Here is a 14,521-nt window from a genome sequence, read left to right on the forward strand (position 1 = left end):
CTGCCTGTCATTTGTCTCTGAGGACAAGTACAGCATTTACATTTTCAGTCTCACTCTATAACTTCAAAAAGCTACCTCTGGAGGGAGACAAACAACAGAGCATTATTTAAGGCAAAGGGTGACTGGTACACACATGATTCGTGTTCCACTTTTGAACTATAAGACAAATTTTTAACATGAAAATCAAATGACAGTTCCTGTCTGTCTTAAGCGATATGAACCTCATATTGCACACATTCAATAACAACCTAGTATCTTATGGATGATCCACTTTGCTACAACATTAGGACTTCCTGGAAGCGGCTACTGGAGGGTCTAAGTAGCCCCTATACTATAATTTTTACCCCCTCGACTTTGGTACAGGTGCGCAAATGACAGGACTGCGTTAACATGCAAATGGAAGGCCGAAGGGAAGGGGGTCATTTAGGAATTAGTCACTAGGACTGGATTGCTAGGCATTCAAATAAGAGCATTTCTTGATACACAACCAGATTAGACGGCTGTTGGGGGCTTACCTCCCTCCAGGGCTTTAAGCATATTATTGTTTGCAAACTGCCTCACAAACGGTTCATTTTGGAATTTGTTGAGCTGATACTATGTATGTTTTGGTTGTTTTCAATTAACTGTGTCCGTCATAACATACAGTAGTCAATTACACTGAACAAAATTATAAACGCAACACTTTTGTTTTTGCCCCCATTTATCATGAGCTGAACTCAAAGATCTAAGACTTTATGTACACAAAAGGCCTATTTCTCTCATATTGTTCACAAATTTGTCTAAATCTGTGTTAGTGAGCACTTCACCTTTGCAAAAACCAAATTGTTGCGTTTATAATTTTGTTCAGTGTAGTTGCATTCATTATTGTACCATGGGTTCAGTTGTCAGTTCTAAACATGGATTTGTTTTTCTGATGCTGCCAAAACCATGACAGTTATTGGTCAGAGCAGGTCCCTCTGGAGACTGTGTATTGGTCCTGTAGGACTTGTTGCCGCCATCTTGTATAACAAGTGACTAAAAGGAAATTCAGTCACTTAAAAATTTAATAAGTAAAAAGAGTAGTTCAACAATAATTATTTGCGACTGAACATTACTGCTTAGTTGGCAAAATATATAATGTTGTGGTTTTAATCTTAAGTAATCTTCCAAACTGTTCAAGGGTTATTCAAGTCCACCTGGCAACAGATTTAGCAGGGTTGTGTCTTGAACTCACTGACAGCTCCTTTTTGTTGGACAGATTGCCAACATTACGTGCCAATTTCACAGAATCATTTTGTAACCGCTTAAAGGTTGCTTACATGCCAACCTGAATTTCTTTGTTGGCTAAACTACCTCTGAGTCATGTTTACACAACTTGGTTGAACCCACATCATGTGATGTTTTGTTGTCCTGGTAACAAGCACGTCTTTAAATGACTTGATTGATTGCTTTTTTTGTTATTGGGAAAAGTACATTAGAGGTTGTTTTTCATATCCTTCTGTTGATTTCACGTGATTAAGGCTGGGATAAATTTATACCTGCCATTGTAATGTATATGCATACTTATAAACGTATTATTACAGGTGAAAGCAGACCTCTGAAGGGGTTCACCCCTAGTAATAGATCAAGATTTGGGACCAAAACCAATCTGAGCTAATTTGACCGTGGAAGGAAGAGAAAAACATGCACCTCACTGTTTTCTGAGATACTGAATTTGGGGTTTTCATTAGTTGTCAGTTATAATCATCAAAATTAAAAGAAATAAACACTTGAAATATATCAGTATGTGTGGAATGAATGTGTACATTATACAAGTTTCTCTTTTTGAATGGAATTATTGAAATGAATCAACTTTTTGATGATATTAAAATTGTATGACCAGCACCTGTATTTTTACTGTTACTATTCTCTCTTGGTAATAGGGTTCAAATATTTTTGTGTAAACTGTTAAAACGTTAAAGCATTTGAAGTAACAAAATAAAAACAAATCTGTTTATTACTGCTGAATTCAGTGGCTAAATGTTTACTGATGTTTACCTCCAGTTCTACAAACCAAGTGCAAATTATTTTCCATAGTTTTTCCTCACACCCCTATTTTCAGATAAGTGAACCTCTAGCTTTGGAAACTCTGTTTTGGCTGTTCTCTGTTAAAGCATCACTGTTTGTCCCAAACTCACTCACCAGAGACGTGTTGGATTAATCTATCCAGTTGAACCAACACATTCTTTTACTCTCCATCAGACCAGACAGATGTGTAATGAAGCGTTTCCCTTTGTGCTCAAGCAGAGGTCTGGATCAGGTTTGAGGTGAAGGGGTCAATTTGAACTGAAGGCAGTACTCAGTCTCAAATTCCAGACTTGGAAAGGGTATGTTTTTTTTATCAACATTTTTCTTCTACATTTGAGGATGAATTCCACTCAAGTGATAGATTTCAAATCCATGATGTGTGTACCAATGCATTCTACCAGGAGGTATTGATAATGAAGACTATTTTCTGTGTTTTATTACATAAAGATTATTAAACATACCATATAAAACTGTATTAGTTCAAATACAACATTTGATATGATGTCAAATAGATATAATGAAATACTGTATGTACAATGTCCAAGGTCTATAATTTGACTTTCTAAAAATAGATACAAAAACTACAAGATTTTCAAATATAACATAATACAAAGTTGGGTATAACTAAATCAAGATTTCATTTCCAAAATTGGCCCATTTATACATCTGATAGGCTATCTGGCTGGCTGTTCACTTTGAAACCGACATCATTAAAGGCTTTGGGGTTTATAAGTAGACTGCAGGGCAATCCACTATCAGATGTATAAATGAGCCAATTATTATTGGTACCTTGTAGAAATTGTTAAATATTTTTTTTCTTTTTTACTTCGGAATTGAAGTCACCTGAGTTTGTGCCTGCAATCAAGAAATCACGAATTCTGAGATTTTTTTAGAAATGTTTTGTCCAGGGTGTAAATCATTTTTTCTGAAAGGATGTATTAGGGTCTGAATCAAAGACACATTTTCTAAAATATTAAGTGTGAAATTAAGAAATGTGGAGGTCAATATTTTTGTTAAGTAAATTTTTTTATAAAGTGCAAGGGTGACTATTATTTTTCCCACAACTGTAAAACAAAGAAAACTCACAAACATCTAAGGTCATCTGGTGAGTGAGTGTGCCTCCACGTGTTGACACAGGTTATAAATATTTTAAATAGGGTTAAATAGGGTTAAACAGGGCTAAACAGGGCTGTAGATGTAAAATGAGGGAAGGGAGGAAAAAAACATTCAGTATAAAAAAAAGTTAATATGGAAACTGGCCCAATCGTGATAGTGGAACATTCAGCCAGTCTATCTTAGTGCTGCGTTTTATCACTAGTAGCACAATCCAGCTCATAGGGACGTATCATCTCCTTCTTCATTATAGGAAGGTCATCTGCTGGCCGACAAATTTCTTTGAAGCGCTGGGGAAGCAAACAGGTATTAACACTAGTATGATTTGCTGCGAAAGAGTTCCCCAAATTATAACATAAAATGCTGTGCTGGATATTAAAGGCACAGGTTAATTCCCATTCGCTTCTACCAAATGACCAAGGTGTAAATATTAACATTTTATTTTGCCTTTTTAAATGAAACTTTAAGCTCACTTCTGACCTTGCAGAAAGACCCATTGCCCCGGTAGAGTTTGTAGACCATGGTGATGGGGATGAGAGACAGGGAGGACATAGCTAGGAACCAGCCTAGCGTGTATGCCCACCAAGGGTACACATACGTGTTGTTGAACTTAAGAGGGCTGTACTTAAGCAGAGAGAATATAAAGGTTCCCTTGAAGAGAGTAAAGATATCAGAAACATGTTTTATTCTTGTTTCACTGTGCATTATGTTATTGTGTTATTATATGGTTTTATTAGCTTAACTGTACTTGTTTATTACTTGAGTTATGTTTGTTAAGATAAATTACATCCATAAACTTAAGTGGATAATTGTACAAATGGACTCAGCTAAAACTCACTGTTCCAACAGATGGGGTAATGTAGAGCAAACAGTATTTCAGCAGGGAGGAGGGCCTGTAGCCAATCATATCCTCAATGTTGTCACAGAAGCGTTCAGCACCTTGGACAGAGACAGAGATGTTGCAGGATAATCATGAATTGATTCTTTAAGGCTTCTCCATAAACATAAAAACTATCTGGTGAGGAGGCAAGCAAATGTCCAGTAAATGTTGGCCTATAATAACATTGCAAGAGGTCTTCATTCTTACCATATATCCATCCAATACTGAGTGACTGACATATGGACATGAGCAGCAGAGTGGCACCACTGCACACATAGTGATCAAACAGCTGGATGACATATAGGCCACCCTGAGAGGGGAAACATTTTTATATATTGTAAAATCAATATTTACAGATTTTGTTATTGTATCAATATTCCTGAATATATAGTATGCAGTAAACTATACATTTCTGTTGAGCAACCACCAGCATACCACCACTCTCTCGTCAATAAAAACAAAAAGTCAGTTGTTTCAAAAGATTACCATGTACCATGTACAGTAATTATTATTAATTATTGAGTAATTAAATGTATTTTTTATATTTTTTTGTAAGCAATCTCCACCAAGGGAGTAGTTTGTTAATTCTCTTTACACTGCACAGCCGATTTCTGAAAGATAACATTTGTCAGGGTATGCATAGAACGTCAGTCCAACACCCACTGACAACTCTAGATTACCTACCGTATGACTTGTTAAACTACTCTGAAACTTGTCGCAGGCAGCCAGCCAATGTTAGCTAGCTAACAAGCTGGCTGAGATAGTATTGCTGCTCTTGTAGAATGCCATTGCTGCTACTAAATTGCCACTGATAGATAACTAGATAGTAAGATGACAAAGGAACCATTGAATTTGCTCCACTTAAACCCAGTACCAGACTGTAAAATGCTTAGCTAGCTTGCTTAAGTTTGTTAAATGGCTAACATGTTATTTTCTAGCAATGTAGCTCTCTCAATAAATGATGGTAACTCAGGTGCTGTTCCATCTACAATAGCAGTTACTCAGAAACACAGATAACTGCTACTGTAGATGGAAATGAATCAATCCTGAATTATAGAATTAATAATGTCTATACTAATGTCCGTAAAGCTAGGCTAAAGAAAGTAGTTAGCGTTGTGTGAATGTTTTCTATGCTCCCAGTTATCTACACTCTGTCAAGGGGTTTGAGTTCATCAACCTGTTGTAGTCTGTCTTTTTGGACCCCCATTTGTGTGCTCTGATGGGTTCATCTCTACAGATCAAGTAAAAATATTCTACATGTGGCTAATTACACTACAGCAGAATCATCTCCAAAATGTTCACTTTGAAATGCATGCCGAATAATAATAATTCATTGTTACATTAAATAAACCATTCAACCTAATCCTAGCTGGCTCTTTTTAAATAGGTACACTGAACAGTTTACACTGATTAAAATTATAAACGCAACACTTCAGTTTTTGCCCCCATTGTTTTTGCCTTTTCAGAAAGCGAGGACCTGTGTCTGTGACCTCTCACCTCGGTGACCATGATCAGTCCGACAAGGTAGCAGCAGCAGCAGAAGACCAGCAACAGAATCTCCCTCCGGTAGCCCTTTCTGATGAGGTGTGGGTAGACATCCGTTACTGAGGTCACAAGGCTCTCAAGTCCAACAAACTAGGGAGCGTGAAGAAAGAGAGCAATGTACACGGGGAAGGGAGAGGGAAAGACGCAGCAGGGACAGAACGTCCAGACAGAGGAGGGGGTGGTGTGTAGAGCTCTAACCTGTCCGTCCACTCCTAACAGGATGATCATGGTGAAGAAGCAGACGGCCCAGAACTGAGGGCAGGGGAGCAAGGAGACTGCCTGAGGGTACACTATGAACACTAGGCCTGGACCTTCAGCAGAACCACAACAGTGAAAATGTTCACCCGGAGACAAGTTCAGATGGAAATAGTGAGACCTGTGCCTACTTCACCAAACTAAAGCAAATGGGTCATATCTTGTTAATGGTTAGAGTGCACATTGATGAAACAGTTAGCTTTCCACTACCTAAAAAACCTACCATTCTGACCATTGGTGTCACAGTATACAGTATAGGTTGATCTGAAGGATAATAGGATGTCATGCAATGGCAAAGAAGCATAAAGATGGAGAAATTCAGTTATTACCTCATTACGTTTATCAGTAACCACAGACTTCAAACTATAGGGCACAACATTGTTCAACGCACCAATGAATCAGAGCAGTCCGCTAGAACAAGATCATTCATACTGTGCTAATGCAGATACAAAAAAACGGAGTAACAGAGAACAATGTAAACAACCGTGGAGTTAGCGCCATCTTTCTGCCCCAGTAGATGTCCTTTGGAGCCTCACCTGACTCGGCAACCACAGAGATGTCCACTCCTTGGTCTTGAGCCATATAACCCAGTATGGAGAAGATGGCAAAACCGGACACAAAGCTAGTGCCACTGTTCAGCAAGCACAGGTAAAAGGAGTCCCTGCAAGCCACAAAACAGCAGTGTTCAAAACATCATGCCGACCTTCTCTTTAACGTACACTATTGTCATTGGGTCTAGATTTAGATACAGATCAGTAACTTGCAGGACACTTGTGGGAATGTTGTGCCATGAGTCTTTTGGTGAAGCTGAACGTCTACTACTGTAAGATCTTGACCTTAATCATTGCTAGCAAGGCTAACCATCTGGCTCATATTTACATTAGCCATTTGATCAAGATGCTAGATTAGGGTGACCAGGTTGCCCGGGACTGTCCCGGTTTCAAGCTGGTTGTCCTGGGTCCCGACAAACAGAGGCGTCGCTAGGATCACAATACATTCGGGGCTTGGCCCACCCTCCCGCCCCGCCCAGGACAGAAAGTACAGGGTTTTAAATGTACATGCGGAAAATGTCGATGTACATGCTAGCGGCCTACAGGTCTACATTGTAATAATTCGCGATTGGAATTATAGATGAATAGATCAGGGGCTATTTTTTTTATTATTATTATTTTTGTTGGTCCCAGTTTTCACCACAATAATAATAGGGATACTGTAATGTTGGAGCCAAACCTAGAACTGCGAACCTAGAACAATTCTCATCAAAGCCCCCCCCCCAGCTCCACCAACCACAAGCACGCATGATGACAGACATGCGTGCATAAGCGTGTACATGTGCACGTGCATTAACATGGTTAAAAAAGGGTCCCGTTTTGGGGGTTTGAAAATGTGGTCACTGTATTCTAGCTGCTACTGTGGTTACTATTGGTTACATATTTCAGGTTAGATATAATATTTCTTGTTTTGGTTATGGTGTTTGGAGTTGGTATATTGATACTTTGATGTCAGGTCAAATGTTTACTTCATTTAGATGGAACTGTAAATGTCATAGTGTAACAGCATAGTTGTGCTTAGCAAATACAGGCAATTCTGATTACCCTCTATCCAGATATTGTGGCTGGGGATCATTTTGGTGTTCTAAAATAGCCAACTATGCTACAACTTGAACCCCAAATTAAAATGGCTGCTGCTTCTGCATTAATGAATAGGAATCTAAATAAATATATTGATATGCACCTTTTTGTGCTTAATTATTATTGTAAATTCTTAATCAACCCACACCTTGAACACTCACTTGTAGCAATTGTTATTGTATGTGTTGTAGCTTCCGAGAGAGGCCAGGTAGCCCAGGCATATGGCGTAAGAATAGAAGATCTGGGTTCCTGCATCCATCCAAACCTTATAATTCAAAAAATAGAATTGAGTTACAATGAGTAACAATTGAAATGTATGGACACTGATTATATTGTGCAAAAAATGCCCAATTACAAGGCCTTGTTAGCACGGGATTAGACTATCCAAAAACTGGTGGCCCATCAACAACAGATACTACCTGTGGATCAGCTAGACGTGTAATATTTGGGTATAAGTAGTAGAAGATGCCATCTGTAGCTCCTGGTAGGGTCACTCCTCGGATTAATAGCACCAATAGCATGACATAGGGGAAGGTGGCTGTGACGTAGACTGCCTATAACACATCATAGCACACCTGTATTACCATGCCACCCACGGAACCATCGTCTCACCGAGTAACTTCATAGCTAAGGCAAATCACAGTCCGCATGATCGACGTAATAAAAAACATGTATTCTCATCTCAAGGTAAAGTATGTATTAGAGCAAGGTTTACTCTAACTGGGTTGTCGTTCATCAATGGTAATGACATGGTAATGGATGCTTTTGGTGTCCAAGAGGGAGGGGGCAAGTAACTGAAGGCTTCAGAACAAGTGTTGCTGTGGAAACAGCTGTTGCCTGTCTATGATTAAGTGGTTGTAGTGTAATGCTCAACCTCTGGTTCCACCACAAAATACCAGGAAATTAGTAAAAAAAAAAAAAAAAAACAGTTAATCTTTTATACACTATCAATTGCAGAGTAGATGTTCAGTGTTTCTTTGGAGGTAAAAAGGTTTTTTAGTTACAATATTGATCTTAAAAAATAAATCTGTTGCCCTTGGTGGACATACCACTGCAATTTGAAAATGAGTCTGCGTACTAGTTTTTTCAACAATAAAGCATGTTTCGATTCAACAAAGCATAACATGTAAGAAAATATATTGTTTTCTTATCATATGTGGTTAAAATAATCCAATAAGTAACAAAGTGGATATTTTTTCATATGACTAATTAAAGATCGTTTTAATTTTCCATGTTAAAAAATAATGAGCATTTTGATTTTACTATTTGTTTGATGTTAATGCCACTATGTCGACAATGAAATAATACTCTCAAATTGTTAAAGCTATAATAATGCTTTTTGTGGGTGAGGTTGTTGAGGTTGGTGTCAGACTAGGGTTGCCCTGCATCACTGCTGTTTAACAACCTCTTGTGGTAGATTAAGAGCTTAATCGTGGTGGCTGGCTGGTAAGTAGGACCTCCCCCACTTTTGAGTACTTCCTAGATGGGTGAGCGGTGTGATAAAGTGCCTTCATGGTGCCTTCATGAGAACCTCCTTTAATATAACAGGCTTTTGAAATGTACTACTGCTGCACGTTTTTTACTTCAAAAATGTTACTTGTGGGGATCCCTTTCGTAGAACGACCCGACTAACGTTTGAGCATTACAGAACACCCATAAAATAAACCCAAAAACTCCTACCTTCCCTGTTGACCTGATTCCTTTCCAGATACAGAAGTAGCAGATGACCCAGGACAGCAGAAGACACAGAGCCAGCTCCCATCTAATACCTCCCAATGAATCAATACCATTTGATATCCGTAGCACACGCCACCTGAAGGGAGAACCGCTTGGTACTGTAACAGCTTCAAGAATCAGCATGTGAATCTTGTATAACGTCCGCAAGAGTTTAAAAGATTAGCCAAAGAAAGTATCTGGAAAAACAGCAATTCTTTTTGACTTACAGCCAAAACTCCACTACAGACGACGACGTATTCACGAGAGGAACAGTCCAGTTGCTAGAGGCGTTATTGGTGCCAAATGTCACACAAGCGTCTGAAATACATTGACGTGTAGTTGGGGCAGGTTGTAAAGTTCAGCTTAATATCCAGATCCTCTCGATGTAATTGAGTTGATTGATGTAATAATGTAACAATGCAAAAACTTCAATGAAATTCGAAATGCCATGAGAAAGATCTAATGATTATTTCATTTCATAATAATTTATTACATTTGTGAAGCACTTTTCATTATGGACGAATAATGTCAAAGTGCATGATAAAAAAACCTATGATACTGCGTGGTCTTATACATTTTTTTAAAAAGTGTACATTTTATTATACTTCATTCAATCTGAGAAGATGGTTTTCAGAGGTATGACAACAGGAACTAAAAACCTTGTGGCAGTCTGTAACTATGCAATGGCAAAGAGATATGTAAACGGCGTCAACCTACAGTAGATACCTCCCACAATGACTTGAAAGCAATTAACTGCTTTGGTCAGGGACTGATCAACAGATTCTTCAAATTCCCGGATGGAGATTTGATCTAAAGTAGCTATTGGTTACTGTTCAGATATGTTAACCACTAGGCTACCCTCCCGACCCTACACACAGAACATCACCAAGCACGACATAAGGGAGGCTCAGACTGGCGAAGGCCATTACTTTACATACCTGTGTTCCAGGCATTGTTGCAGTTGGCCCATGGCAGGTCAGCAGTAAAGGATGAGAACAGGTAGAAGAAAGCCCACGCCAGAATAACTGTGTAGGTCATGCATCCATATGTGGTGATTACCAGGGCAGCATAGCCAATTCCTGACGAAGACAAGAAGAGAAATGTATGTCTCCTATATAGCCGCTTATCAGTGTTTGACATATTTTTGGAGGGATTTTTGCCCACTCCTCAGCATTACAGACCTAAGCCAATCGAGTGTGGTAGTAGTAGTGACATGTACTGCTCACTTCAGGTCCGGCCCCAGCACCTCTATCCGATTAAGGTCAGGACTTTGACTTGGCGCGTGTGCTTTTTACAATGTCAACAGTGTTTAAATGGCTTAGTTATATTCTGTTTTTTTGTATCCATCTCTGTGGGGAACCGTTTGTTTGGTAGCCTAACTGTGCCACAGCAAAAGAAAAGTGCAGATAAATGTGCAGCAAAGCTCACCCTCAAACAGCGGGCAGATCTTCTTCCAGCAGATGATGCCCCCCTGGCTGGTGTACTGTCCCAAAGCAGTCTCCAAAATGAACAGGGGGATGCCACAGGTCACCAGGTACAGAATGTATGGGATAAAGAAAGCGCCTACAGGAGAGGCAGGACCAACACATACAGTATAAGGCTTCCATATACAACATTTCATGCTAATCTATTTTCAAATGTATTAACGTGATTTGTTTCTGGGTGCCGAGATTAGTTGACACAGACCATACATCTGAACAATGCCATTTCTGATTCTAGTGGCTCCCACAGTATATCCAGATTTGATAATCACTTTGAAGTTGTGTGTGAGAGCTGACTTCTGTCAAAACTGATCAGGTCACATCCCTAATAACTAAATCTAGTAACAACTGACAGTGATGGTAAAGAAAGCAAGACATTCCATTTATTCTTTTAATCTGGTGGCCTAGGGCCACTCCTGTATGCTGGTTGGCCCCCTCTCGCAGAATTTGGGTTGGGTGAGGAGGATGGGACAGGTAACTATTTTCTCGTACATCTAAACATTTTATTGAAAGATAAAAACAAATGGGAAACTTGGATGTGATAATAATAACAATAATACAGAACATGCCATATTATTAATAGCAACCTACAGTCACGTGTTTATGAAATGGAATATTGTAGATACAGCCGTTAATGAAAATCTTCACAACCCTTGTGCATCTTCAAACTTTGATGCCTTATAATGAAATCTAATAAGGGATTCAATTTGAAGTAATCCACATTTACACCTCACGATTTTAGTTTGTGCAAGGTCGCTGACAGGTCTTACAGCTGCTACTTATTTTTAATGACGTTCCACCAACTTTGCTACTCAAAGTATATTATTTATATATAATATATGCTCAATACATTTGTTGGGAAATCATTGATGCATAGCAATAATATATCAGGAAAATAACACCTCTTGGAAAGCAAATCTGGTGTGTCTTTGGCATTTAAATGTGTAAAATGTCCCTCAGAAATGTAAAAAAAAAAACGAACGCAGGTTATCCATTATTTTAGAATGCAAACATCCACTCTAAATAATTACTTGATTTGCAACAAGGCAATGTAGTTCTGCAAGATACAAGGTAAAGACATAACATTATTGCAATGTAGTATGTACTGAAGTTTATTATTAATATGCAATTCAGTGAAAAATATAAATAACAAAATCTGTAATTTTGTGTTCTCTGATGTGATGCCAATTTAGAGCCCAAGTTGAAAATGATTCAGGTATTACATCTCTAACTACCATAAGGATAATGAAGTCTAGTAACAGAATTATTGCAAAACAAATGTCAACTTGCAGACTGGTTTAATGTCAGAATAGCTGTTATGAAAGACTGAATCAACATCTTAAATATATTTTACTCAACTATACTAAACTGACCCATAAACATATTAAAACATTTTGATATAATAAATATCAAAATGTTTTCAAAGGATCCAAAGAAATGTAATCTCAGCCTAAAGAAAGTCAACCAAATCCAAAGTCATAAGTCATAAATTTATGTACATAAATAACAAGCAAAAAGATAACTTGGTTGACTTACCCCCGCCATTCTTGTAACAAAGATAGGGAAATCTCCAAACATTTCCAAGCCCAATAATAGCACCAGCTACAGCTAGAATAAACTCAGTTTTACTATCCCAGTGGCCACGCTCTTTGACCCTGTGTTGGTTGCCCTGCACCAGTCCCGGGAGAGCCCCATGCCTGCGTACTGACTGAGGAACTGCCATCCTGCCAGTAAAATGGAGAGAGAAGGAAAGGGAGAGGATCTGGAGGCAAGTACCGCTGGTGGTTTCTGAGTTCCTGCCTGAAGATCTTTGGTCGGGGCGATTTTCTGCTGCTGGAGTTTTTAAGGATAACAGCACTGTCAAGATGCCAGGCACTTCTGCATAAAGGTGGACCGACATACATTTATTAGCTAGCTCGAGATTGAGATATTTGACTATAGAGAGCTGCTCTTTTAGTATGTGAACGTGTCATTTGACACTGCCAACAAGTTTGCTCTCAGTACAGTGATCCTTTTAGCAAGACTCGAAGAGATTGATGTTTCAGCAGAGGAATATGAAAAAACACATCTGACATTTCTTTAACAGGATAGGTTATTCCTTTTTGGTGTGACATTAAATAGAGTGATGGCCTTTTCTTCCAATCTTTCTCTGTCCATTGTCTGTGTTCTTTTGCCCATGTTAATACTTTATTTTTATTGGGATATGGCTTTTTTTTGCAACTCTGACTAGAAGGCCAGCATCCAGTGTCGCCTCTTCACTGTTAACATTGAGACTGGTGTTTTGCAGGTACCATTCAATGAAGCTGCCAGTTGAGGACCTGTGAAGCGTCTGTTTCTCAGACTCAACACTAATGTATTTGTCCTCTTGCTTAGTTGTGCACCAGGGCCTCCTCTTTCTATTCTGGTTAGATACAGTTTGCACTGTTCTGTGAAGGGAGTATTACACATTGTTGTACGAGATCTTCAGTTTCTTGGCAATTTCTTGCATGGAATAGCTTTCATTTCTCAGAACAAGATCAGAAGAAAGTTATTTGTTTCTGGCCATTTGAGCCTGTAATCAAACTCACAATTGCTGATGCTTCAGATACTCAACTAGTGTAAAGAAGATCAGTTTCATTGCTGCTTTAATCAGCACAACAGTTTTCAGTTGTGCTAACATAATTGCAAAAGGGTTTTCTAATGATCACACAGCCTTTTAAAATGATATACTTGGATTTGCAAGCGAGTTAGGTCACATTTGACATAGGTGATTATGTCAAATATAAGTTATGCTACATTTTTTAAACCTTTTCAAGGCATGAAATGCCATAAATGCTTTATATTTTTTTTTATAGTGCTTCTAAAAGTATTATGATGCCGTTATGAAGCATTTAAAAGTTAAACATTTCAAGCATTTGGGTAAAGCAGGTGCACATTATGCAAGATGAAACATGGTAAAATCCCAAGTGAGGGTTGTGTCCCAAGCAACACACATACATAACATTTAACATTAAGAGTTTTGTCGTGTGTGTACTGTCATGTTTACCATATGTTGCTTCAGTTTCAGTCAAGTGATATTCCCATAACACGATGAACTGTCTGGACTGTGAACCCCTGCATTGAAGCCAGCAGGATATGTTGCTTCAAAGCATCTAGGCCCGCGTCCCTAACAGCACCCTATTTATTTTCTAGTACATTATTTAGACTTAGGGAATTGGGACATATTGTGTGTAATACATCTTGGCAGCTGGAAGGCGAGATTTATGAAGTTGTTTTCCCATTGTCTTATCAGTCCTATTCCATTAAAATCTTCTTATTAAGTTTTCAGGAGATCCTTCTAAACTCTTCACTGAAGCAAGGAGGCACTGGAAGCCTGCCAAACTAAAGTTGAGTAAGCCACACAAGAAAGAATAAGATGTGCAGCCATACAATTATAAGGCAACACGTTCTCACAATGATATTACAGCAGGCTGCATAACAATGTTACAACCATCCTCAATATTGGCTTGAGATGTATGACTACATAACAAATTTTAAAACCATCCTCAATATTGGCTTGAGATGTATGACTACAAAACAATATTTAAACCATCCTCAATATTGGCTTGAGATGTATGACTACATAACAAATTTTAAAACCATCCTCAATATTGGCTTGAGATGTATGACTACAAAACAATATTAAAACCATCCTCAATATTGGCTTGAGATGTATGACTACAAAACAATATTTAAACCATCCTCAATATTGGCCTGAGATGTTTGACTACATATTGGAACCCAGCCAAAGGGTGTCATTCACAAGCCAATGTCCTTTTAATGAATGGCTCTTTTTGTCACCTTATTTGTGACTTTTGGAACTGAAATGCCTTGGT

General features: G+C 38.5%; 1 protein-coding gene across 3 annotated transcripts; it reads right to left on the reverse strand.

The window, feature by feature from the left end:
* Positions 1 to 2,591: 2,591 nt before the first annotated feature.
* On the reverse strand, positions 2,592 to 12,491 carry slc6a11a (solute carrier family 6 member 11a). 3 transcript variants are annotated; one of them, XM_010881021.3, is made up of 14 exons: positions 12,204 to 12,491; positions 10,615 to 10,749; positions 10,125 to 10,265; positions 9,414 to 9,504; positions 9,151 to 9,283; positions 7,890 to 8,024; positions 7,632 to 7,735; positions 6,376 to 6,500; positions 5,783 to 5,883; positions 5,537 to 5,674; positions 4,247 to 4,349; positions 3,998 to 4,098; positions 3,640 to 3,810; positions 2,592 to 3,449 (listed from the first exon to the last, which is right to left on the reverse strand). In XM_010881021.3, exons 1-14 carry the CDS (start codon positions 12,388 to 12,390, stop codon positions 3,342 to 3,344), a joined length of 1,773 nt encoding a protein of 590 aa, XP_010879323.1. In that variant the 5' UTR covers positions 12,391 to 12,491; the 3' UTR covers positions 2,592 to 3,341. The 3 variants fall into 3 exon arrangements, with proteins under 3 accessions (XP_010879323.1, XP_010879322.1, XP_019910727.1); XM_010881020.3 differs by having other exon boundaries at positions 5,783 to 5,895; XM_020055168.2 differs by having other exon boundaries at positions 3,343 to 3,449; positions 3,633 to 3,810; positions 5,783 to 5,895.
* Between the last annotated feature and the right edge of the window lie 2,030 nt (positions 12,492 to 14,521).

Source organism: Esox lucius, chromosome 17 (assembly GCF_011004845.1).
Source record: "Esox lucius isolate fEsoLuc1 chromosome 17, fEsoLuc1.pri, whole genome shotgun sequence".
NCBI classification, from domain to species: domain Eukaryota; kingdom Metazoa; phylum Chordata; class Actinopteri; order Esociformes; family Esocidae; genus Esox; species Esox lucius.